This window comes from Mustela nivalis, assembly GCF_964662115.1.
Source record: "Mustela nivalis genome assembly, chromosome: 6".
Lineage (NCBI taxonomy): Eukaryota > Metazoa > Chordata > Mammalia > Carnivora > Mustelidae > Mustela > Mustela nivalis.
The window spans coordinates 2,642,202-2,651,087 of NC_139025.1; the positions used below are offsets into that span (position 1 = coordinate 2,642,202).

The 8,886-nt window shown below is 68.2% G+C and overlaps 1 protein-coding gene and 1 long non-coding RNA gene across 7 annotated transcripts in view; both read right to left on the minus strand.

The window, feature by feature from the left end:
* The window catches only part of KIF26A (kinesin family member 26A), a 40,163-nt gene extending 35,570 nt beyond the window's left edge, over nt 1-4,593 (minus strand). For 2 of the 6 annotated variants that reach the window (XM_082737403.1, XM_082737398.1), the window contains exons 1-2: nt 4,353-4,593; nt 1,517-1,762 (exon numbers count right to left, since the gene is read on the minus strand). In XM_082737403.1, coding sequence (XP_082593529.1) covers nt 1,517-1,762; nt 4,353-4,490 — 384 coding nt within the window. In that variant the 5' untranslated portion in view covers nt 4,491-4,593. Of the gene's footprint in view, nt 1-1,516; nt 1,763-2,107; nt 2,309-4,352 lie in introns of those variants that run through there. The other 4 variants (XM_082737402.1, XM_082737401.1, XM_082737400.1 and 1 more) reach the window with 3 other exon arrangements.
* An 857-nt stretch (nt 4,594-5,450) lies between these two features.
* Nucleotides 5,451-7,677, minus strand: LOC309866461. The gene is made up of 3 exons (XR_014312697.1): nt 7,156-7,677; nt 6,931-6,990; nt 5,451-5,532 (listed from the first exon to the last, which is right to left on the minus strand). It is a non-coding gene; the product is annotated as an uncharacterized lncRNA (long non-coding RNA).
* Nucleotides 7,678-8,886: the final 1,209 nt, after the last annotated feature.

Sequence of the window (8,886 nt, forward strand, 5' to 3'; positions counted from 1 at the left end):
AGGCTACACCCATCTGACAAAGGAGGAAACGCAGCATGGGAGGGGCTGCAGACCAGGAACAAAGCACGGGACCCCGTCTGCTGGGTGAGCGTGCTGCTGGGTACGAGGGGCAGCCAGGAAATGGGGTGAGCCCCCACCTGGCACCGAGGGGTACTGCCGAACTCAGAATAGGCTAGGGCAGGTGCAGGTGCAGGAGAGCACTCTGGGTGGTCAAGAGGCTTCCCTGATCAGTGTGGGCAGGAGGAGACCACAGAGCCCCGCCCCCGCCCCCATGAGGGGCTCTCCCCACCAGGACCCCACTCCCCCAAACCATCTGGCCTCACGCCCAACACCACCCGCAAAACCCAGCTCAGTCCCTGAAGCCCCTCCTCTCCGGGGCCTGTTTCCCCTACTGGGTAATAAGACCGCCCGGGAGCTCTGACAGGCGCCCAGGAAGCCTGTCCCACACCCTCTCATGGGAGCCTGCGGGTCCTCTGCTGCCTCTCAACCAGATTCAGGCCATCTGGGGGCACAGAGCTTGGGAAGGCTGCACCCCACTCAGAACAGCAGATCTGGAGGGTGCAGCCCCCTCCCCCACCCGGGGCAGGCCGCAGGTCCCCCCCTCCAGGCCATAGAAACCAGACTCGCCTCCCTTCCCCGCCCCTGCCCAAGACAGGAACACCGTGGGACCCCCTGGAACCCGGGCGCTCGCCCCATCGCCCCATCCCCAGGCGCCGGCTGGGAGAACTATATTTAGCTTCAATGGGGATTATGCAGACTTCCCAAGAAGGCTTTCAAAGACTGAAGGTCCGGCGGGAAGGGCTTCCTCTGGAGACCCCCACCTTCCCAGGCTTTGCAAACTTCCAGGGCTCATTGTTCCTTGAACAATGGTCCCAGCTCCTTCCAAGGCCAGGGCGAACCCATTGGCTGGAGAATCTGGCAGAGCCCCCTTCACCGGCAAACACCTAGGCTGTTGGGGCCCAGCCCCTCCGTTCCCAAATGGGTGGCCACCACCTAAGGTGGCAAAGCCCCAGGCTGTGTCCCACACACAATTCTTATTCATGACCCAGGGAAAGGGGGAAGGCAGGGCCCCCCTCACAGCGGCAGGCCCCCCTCTGGCCCTCCAAGCCCTCTGGCCCCAGGTGTGCAATTTCCAGACACCTGGCTGGGGGCCCAGGAGCCCCAAGGGCAACAAGGCGCGGAGTAACCTCTTGCTGCTGGCAGGACAGGAGCCGTCCCGCCCAGGGTGGAGTCCACGCCATCCCCGTCTCCCTTCCCCCTCCCAGACACACACTGGGATTCCAGCTGTGGGACATCTGTGGCTCTGGGGAGAAACGCCCGCCCAGCCCCCCTCCGATCCCACCGCGGAGCCTCTTAGAACTGCTGCAACTCACGCACAGCGCGTCACAGAAGGGGAAACCGAGGCCCAGGGAGCAGAAGAACTAGAAAAACGCTCGGTGCAACGTCGCTCCCTCCGGGACCCTGGGTCTCCCAAGTGGCAGCCCGGGAGAAGACGGTCCGAGGAAGGTCCACTTACCCGGAGGGGCGTCCCGGGCCCGCTGACCAGCTTCCACGCCTGTCGCTTGAGCTCGGCGAGCTTCGTGTGGCAGTGGCGGCACCAGCCACCTCCGCCCGCCGAGTGGCCCTGCTCGGCGCCCGCACCGGCGCCCTCGGGCGCAGGGCGGCTGCCGCATGGGTCCTGCTCGGGCCCGCTGGGCAGCCTCTTGCGGGAGGACACCTCCAGCAGCTGCAGCGGCTCGCGGGCCGGGCCGCCCTCGGCCACCTGCGGGGGTGGGGGCAGAAGGGGACGTGAGCCTGGGCCCCCGAGCAGCGCCGCCCCGGGACCCAGCCCCGCGGACTGCAGGACGCAGCGCGTCCGGGACGCAGAGCGCGGCACTCGGCAAAGTTCGGAGCGCGGGCCGCCAGCCGGCCGCCCACCCTCCGCGCGCAGCCGCGAGGTCGGGATCGGGGTCCCTCCCAGCAGGAGGCCCGGCGCCCCCCCCCCGCTCCGCTCCAGGCGCGGCCCCCAGGGGGCGCATTGCACCCCGCGAGCCAGCATCCTCGGCGTCCGGGACTCCGGCTCGGGGCGCCCGCCGCCGCCTCCCTCTCGTGGCCCGGCCGCGCGTACCGCGGGTGCTGCCGCGCACAGGGGGGAGCCGCGGCCGCCCATGGCCTGCGCGCGGGAAGGGCCGCGCGGGCGCTTCGGGCGGCGCGGGCTCTCGGGGTCGCCGCAGCTACGTGATCCGGCCCGGGGGAGCCCCCATGGTCCGGCCGGCCGCTCCGAAGTTGGCGGCGCCGGCGAGTGCGGGAGAGCGCGCGGCGGCCGCGGCGGCGGCGGGAGTGCCAGGGAGGCGAGGGCGGGGCAGGGTGGGGGCGGGGCTCCGGGGGCGGGGGCGGGGCCGGGGGAGCCGGGCTCCGGGAAGGCCGGCCCGCCCCGCCCAAGCCCGGCGCTCGGCGGCGCGTGGGGGAGGGGGCCCTCCTCGACACGCGGCCCCTCCCACTCCCAGGACCCCAACCTGTTAGGCGAGTCCCAGCCGGAGGGAGGGGCGCAGGAGGGCCTCCGGGAGATAGCCGGCGCACTGGCGCGCATGCGCTTCCCTGCTCCTCTCCCGGGACAGTGGGGTCCGCGCGTCCCCGGGGACGCCCCAACCCGCGCCTCACTTTGCGCGCGAGGACACTGAGGCGGCAGAGAGAAAGGGCCCAAGGTCACACAGCTAGGGAGGACGAGGAAGGAGCTGAACCCCGACCCCGACTCCCCCTCGCTTTTCCCCGCAAATCCCGCGCGCTCCGCGGGTCGCGGACCACCCTTGGGGTCTAACAATCGCACGTAGGTGCTCGTCGCCGCGGGGTGCGCCTCGGAACGTGCAGCGCCTGCGTCCGAGTCTGCTCCGCGAGTCTGCGAGGGGCACGCGTACGGGGCAGCCTCGCGTGTGCAGGAAAGTGGGTGTGCGCGCTGCGCGCCCGGGAGGCCGGAGGCGGCGGCGCGGCGGGCCCGGGGGATGCGCGGGGGACCTGTTGTCGCCGGCCTGGCAGATGGGACTTAGCTCCGGAATTAATTGCCTGTTTGTCTCCGGCTGAGAGGTCGCCCCCCTTCTCGGCGACCGGTTGCTCCCGCTCCAGCCCGGCCCGAAGAGGCGCCGCTCCCCGAGGCGCAGGCGGCTCCGGGTCCAGGCTCCGGGTCAGCCCGACAGCCCGGGTCCCGCTCGCAGGGCGCGGCCGCGAGCTTCCCGTGGCGCGAGCGCCCCCTGCCGCCCGCCGCGCTCTCCGTCCCGCGGCTCCGGGGAGACCGGGCGCCGCGAGTCCCGGCAAGACGGTCCGGGGCCCAGGAAGGGCCCAGCCAGAGAAGGGGCCGCGGGCGGGCGGTGGTCCGGTCGGAGACCCCGGCCCGCGGCTCCCCGCGCAGGCAAACCCTCAAGCAGTTCGGACTGCGCCTTGACTGGCCTGCACCCCCCAATTACGTCTTGCCCCGCACCCTTTTACTTGGAATGTCCTCCCCGTCCACGCACGCACTCCCCCAAAATGAACAGCGGCTCGTAACACCTTCTCGCCCTGCTTTCCGAGTCACTTGTGGTCCGCCAGTGATGGGTGCGGGGAATAAAGTGGGCAGGGGCTCCCCACTCTGGCTCCGCAGTCCCACGGCCTCCAGCGCCTTTCCCCCCCCGCCCCAGCCGGGGCCCGGAAGCTCGGGCCGTGTCCGATCTCGTCTCGGCCGTGGGGGGAAAACCGGCGTCAGCCCCGTCCGCGTCTGGGTGCCGCGGGGCCGTCCCGCGCCGCATCGCCTTCAGACAGCACCGGTCCCCGCCCTTCAGTTAGTCTGGGACACACGCGCGCGCGCACACACGGGCCCGGGGCGTGCGGCTCTGAGCCACGCACACACCCCACACAGGCGCCCGCAGAAACGCCCCGTTGCCGACGCCCCCCGGGGCCGGTCTCGCCCGCAACTTCGGCGGGTCGGCACCGCCGCCGCGCTCGGGGAAGCACACGTACGCACACCCCACACCCGCGCTCCGGGAGCCCGCACACAGCCGGGCAGAACCCGCAGGTGCACGCAGGACCTGGAGTCACGTCGGGGACCCCGGGTCTGCCGCGAGACCCCTGGCCCCCGGCAAGGCGCGCAGTGGGACCGGAGTCCCCGCGCTGCTCTCTCGGCGCCAGCTGACCGCCTCGGCTCCCCAGCACAGCCTCGGGGGAGAGGGAGACGCGGGCAGCGCTGACAGGGAAAGAGTGGCCGCGGGTGCCTAGCGCGGCCTGCGGGACGCCGCCGGACCTGCTGCCTCCTTCCCGGCGCCGCCTCCTCGGCCGCGGGGGCCGCGCGCGGCAAAGTGGCGGGACAGCGCCTCTGCCGCCCGCGGGTCCCGCCGCTCGGCCCTCACCTTGGCTCGCCGCCGCAGGAGGTGGCTGGTGAAGCCCAGGATGATCTCCGAGTCCAGACAGAGCGCCCCCATCTCCAGCAGGCTGGGCGCCTTGCGGGGCGCGCCGCGGGGCGGCTCGGGCGGCCCGGGCAGCGCCATGGAGGAGCGGAGCGCGGGGAGCGGAGCGCGAAGAGCGGCCGGGAGCTCCTCCCGCCGCCGCCGCCGCCACCGCCAGCACCGCCAGCACCGCCACCGCCTCCCCGCTCGCGCGCTCACTGGACGCGCGCCCGCCGCCGCCGCCGCCGCGCCCCGCACCGCGCAGGGCCGCCCGCCAGGCCCCCAGTCCTCCGCGGTCCGCGCCCGCGGCCCCCGCGCTCGCGCCGCGCGCCCCCGCGCTCCGGCCCCGCCCGCCCGCGCCGACAGCGCCCCCTCCGCCGGGCAGACGAGCCAGACGCCGGGCCGTGCGGGCCGGAGTGGGGGGGGGGGAGCGCAGGGAACCGTAGGCCCAGTTGCTGTGCGGCGGGGGACGGCGGGGGACCAGGACCCGGCCTGGGGCCGCACTCCCTGCCTCGTGGGCCCCTGCCAGGTGCCTGGCCCGGGAGCTCAGGGCTGGGGGAGGCGGCGCTGAGCAGGACTTCCGGAAACCTCTGTGGACAGGGGACACGTCTCCGCTCTTCCCCTCTCGAGTCCGTCCCGGGGAGTCTCAGTCCCTGGAGACGCGTAGGGAGCCCAGCGGCTTTGTGCTCCCCACTCTGGCCATGCCCCAGAACGCCCCTGTCTAGGGTGGCTGCACGGAAGCCCACATCCCAAGCCCCAGCCTCAGCCTGTGGACAGAACGCCAATTCCGCCACCACGAGCAGCTTCTCTGCCCCTACCAGACCCCTCTGGCCGCTCCGGTGACTCCCCATGGGCTGGAAGACTCTTGCTGGTCTCCTGGCCAAGCCAAATTATGGTCGGAGCTGGGGATGGATCAGGGGTAGATCTGCCCAGATAACAACACCAAGCCAAGTGAGGCTCCTATTGTGTGCAGTCCCCAGGAGGAGCGGACAGAAGGGGTCAGCGGGACACCTGCTTGGGGGTGGGGGGCATTGGGCAGACAGACAAGGTTGCCTACATAATCTGTGTCCCTGGGGAAGGTCTTCAAGTGCTAAGGGGAGGCGGTGTCCAGAATGGTGCTAGGAGGGTGGGCCTTGAACAGGACCTGGAAGGTAAGCACCAACCGGGAAAAGACTGGAGAGCAGTCGGGGCTGGGGGTCAGCATGCTGGCCCTTCCAGAAGCCCTGCTATGCAGATGGAAGGACCCAACAGCTTGGCTAGGGTGCTATCACTGGGCCAGCCAGGCCATCCCCTCGGCCCCATGGAAGGACCATGGACTCTTCCCACCACCCCCCCAAATTCCCTGTGGCCCAGGAGACCCTGGTGCTCCCCAGGTTACTCCCCTGAGCCCCATAGATGGCCGCTGAAGGAGACAGTTTCCACGTGACTGCACCCAACAAACACATGGTCAACATCTTATCTGCGGGCCACAAGGCCAGCGACAGCCAGCACCCTGCCCCAACCCAGGCTCCAGGTCAGGGGAGACACCCCAGGAGGAGCTGTCCCCTTTCCACCCCCATCGCCACCCTGGGCCTGGGATAGAGATCAGGACAAGCTGTAGGAGGGGCCTGAGTCCCGCCCCTCCAGCTCCCCATCTCCAGCCCCCTCCTCTGGGTTCCTAAAGTCTGGATTTAGGGGGCACTGAGCTCCAACAGGCCACCCTGGGGAACTCCCACCTTCTCCCCTCCCCCCCAGAGGCAGGCACTGGGGAGAACTGTCCTGCCCCCCCCTTCTAAGACCCCAAGCCTGGGGGTGGGGTCCCTCCAGTGGACCCAGCTCTTCTGGGAGGAAGCTGCCCTCCATCTCAACGAATTGATTGAAGTCATCGTGTAGATTTTTTTTAACGTTTAATTTACCAAGCACAAGGCACAGGTCAGAACGGTCCCCGGGGAAATCTAGGCCAAGGGAGCAAAACAGAAAACCCCCTGCAATCACGCAGACTTCTGGTGGGATTAATTGCTGGACTCAGCTTCCGATCTATTTCAGGGAGGCAGGAGGACACTGGCCTGGCGTGGCCAGATTCCGGCATCAGGTGTGGGGAGCCCTGAGCCCAGCATACCAGCATCTCCCCGGGACTGCAGGGACAGTAGGAGTCCTTCCTGCCCCCTCTACTCACAGACTAGTCCCTCCTGGGCCCAACGCCCTGTGGTGACCTCCAGCTCAACCCCACAGCAGGCTTGAAAAGAAGGGGCCAGTCCTCTCGGTCAGCAGTGGGAGGGCTGGGCAGCCCCTCGCACCCTGACACGTCCCACTGTGCCCTCGGGAGAACCAGCAGTCTCTGCGGTGGAGGAAAACTGGACCCAAAGCCTAACACTTGACCCACCGTGACAGCGCACGCAGATCAAAACCCAGAGCTCTTAGAAAGAAGCCCCAGACACACTGTAGGGTAGGGGCGGGTTTATATTTCTAGAGATTTCTGCCACTAAAGGCCTGGACCCTTTGGGGAAGAGTCATTGCCTCCTAGTAGAGGAGATGGTGCAGGCAGGGAGAAGCTTACACTTACCCATCACGTCCCTTCGCGTGGTTTTACCTCCTGCGGGACTGTAACCGCGGCTGTGAGTATCTAATAAAGAGACAGGGAAGCGTCAGAGGGCCTGAGGTCAGATGATCTGAGGGCGCGCCCTAGAGATGGGCTCATCTCCTCCAAGACAGGGAGAGAAGGAGATTTCCCCCTCGTCTCAAGGGGGCCTCGGGACCCTCCCAGGCTTCCGCGGGCCGGTCGGCTCACCAGGGTCCCCTCGGCACCCCTGCTGAGGCTGGGCTGGCGTCTGCAGTGGAGGAAGGATGCCCCAGGAGAGCAGCCAGGGACGACCGCCCGGCCGTGTCCACGAGGGAAGCCCCTCAGCCCTGAGGGCACCTTCGGGTTGGGAGAAGAAGGCCACTTGGCCCAGCCCTCCTTCGGGGCGCTGCGCGCTGGGGGGAAGGCAGTCCGCTCTGCTGGCATCAGCTGTGGACCACACTCTGCGTGACCCCCTTGACCATCTTCTTGGGATCCCTGTTTTGAAGCAAGGGAATAGGCACCGAGTGGCAAAGAAACCGGCCAGAATTTGTCCCAGGCCAGGCCTCCATGATCAAGAACCCTTCTGTCCTGCTGCCTCTTTGCCCCCTTCGCCCCCAGGGCCTGGCCTACGTGGCCTCCGGAGTGCCGCTGTGGAGGCGCCGAATGGACGGGGCCCTCACCGGGGAGTTCCCAGCCGGGGGCAGATGCAGGAGCCCAAGGCGGTCAGCCCCACAGCCTTCCGCAGGATCAGGGTCTGTCAGGTAGAGAGGGAAACTGGCAGTCCGGCCGACTCCCAGAAGAACGGGGACCCTCACTGTGCCAGTCCCACTGCTCCTCCTGCGGTGTGCCCGCCCCTGCCTGGCACCCAGAGGCCAGGAGGGGCCTCAGCCCCAGGGCACTCAGACCGCAGCAGGCGCTACGGCTTCAGCACCTTGGCCAGCGCCCGCAGAGGGGGCGGAGCTGCTCCAGGGCCCGCGGACCTCGCCTGGGCTAGGTGGGGGTGGGCTCCAGGAAGGGGGACCCGCTGCGGGGGAAGGGTTCTCCATCATTCATCTGCTCATTCACTCGATGCAATCAACCTAGAGTCGGCCTTGACTCCCGATTGCCCTCACCGCCCTCACGTCCTATGCACCAGGACCTCCAGTCCCCGCTACTTTGGCAGCATGTCCAGAGTCAAACCCCACTTCCCACCGCCTGTGTCTGCCAACCTCCTATCCTGCAGCAGCCCCCACCAGGGGAGCCTTTAAGAAGGTGGGTGAGACCACACCACCTCTCTGCTCAAAAGCCCAACTTCCCACCTCTTTCCCTGTGAGCCCTTGTGTCCCGCAAGCCCTCACCGGCCTCCTCACTGCTCCTAAACTCAGGGCCCACCGATGCTGGGGTGACTACAGGGGTGCTGCTCCCTACACAGCCACGGGGCTCTCTCTCTCCCGCTTCAGGAGTCTTTGGGTAGGTCCCTCAGCAAAGCCTTCCCTGCCCACCACACCTGCAACTCCAGCCCCTCCCAACGCCTCCCAGTCGTGCTCACCTTTTTCCTCCTTAGCTCCCATGGTGAATTACTACAACTGTTTCCTCCCTGTCTTGTTCATTGTCCATCAGCCCCATTAGAATATCAACGGTCCCCCACGTCCCTGGCACACTGTAGATACCTCTTGACATCTGTTGAAGAAATAAAGGCATGAGTGAATCCGGGGTACAGTGTTTGTGGCCAGTTCCCACGTGATTTCCCATTGCAGAAAGGCTCCTGTCTCCCCATCCCTCACCTTGGCCCAGCCGCCCGGACCCCCAGTTGGGATCTCTGCCCCACTCCTCACTGCCTCATACTGACTCCTCCTCCCCTACCCCACTATCCCTGGGATGACTCGACCAGGCCCACCCAGCAGCCCCCTCCAGCTCAGCCAGGGTGACGACCCTGACGACACTTTCGGGCCCAGATGGAAGCATTCCTGATCTGGGCCT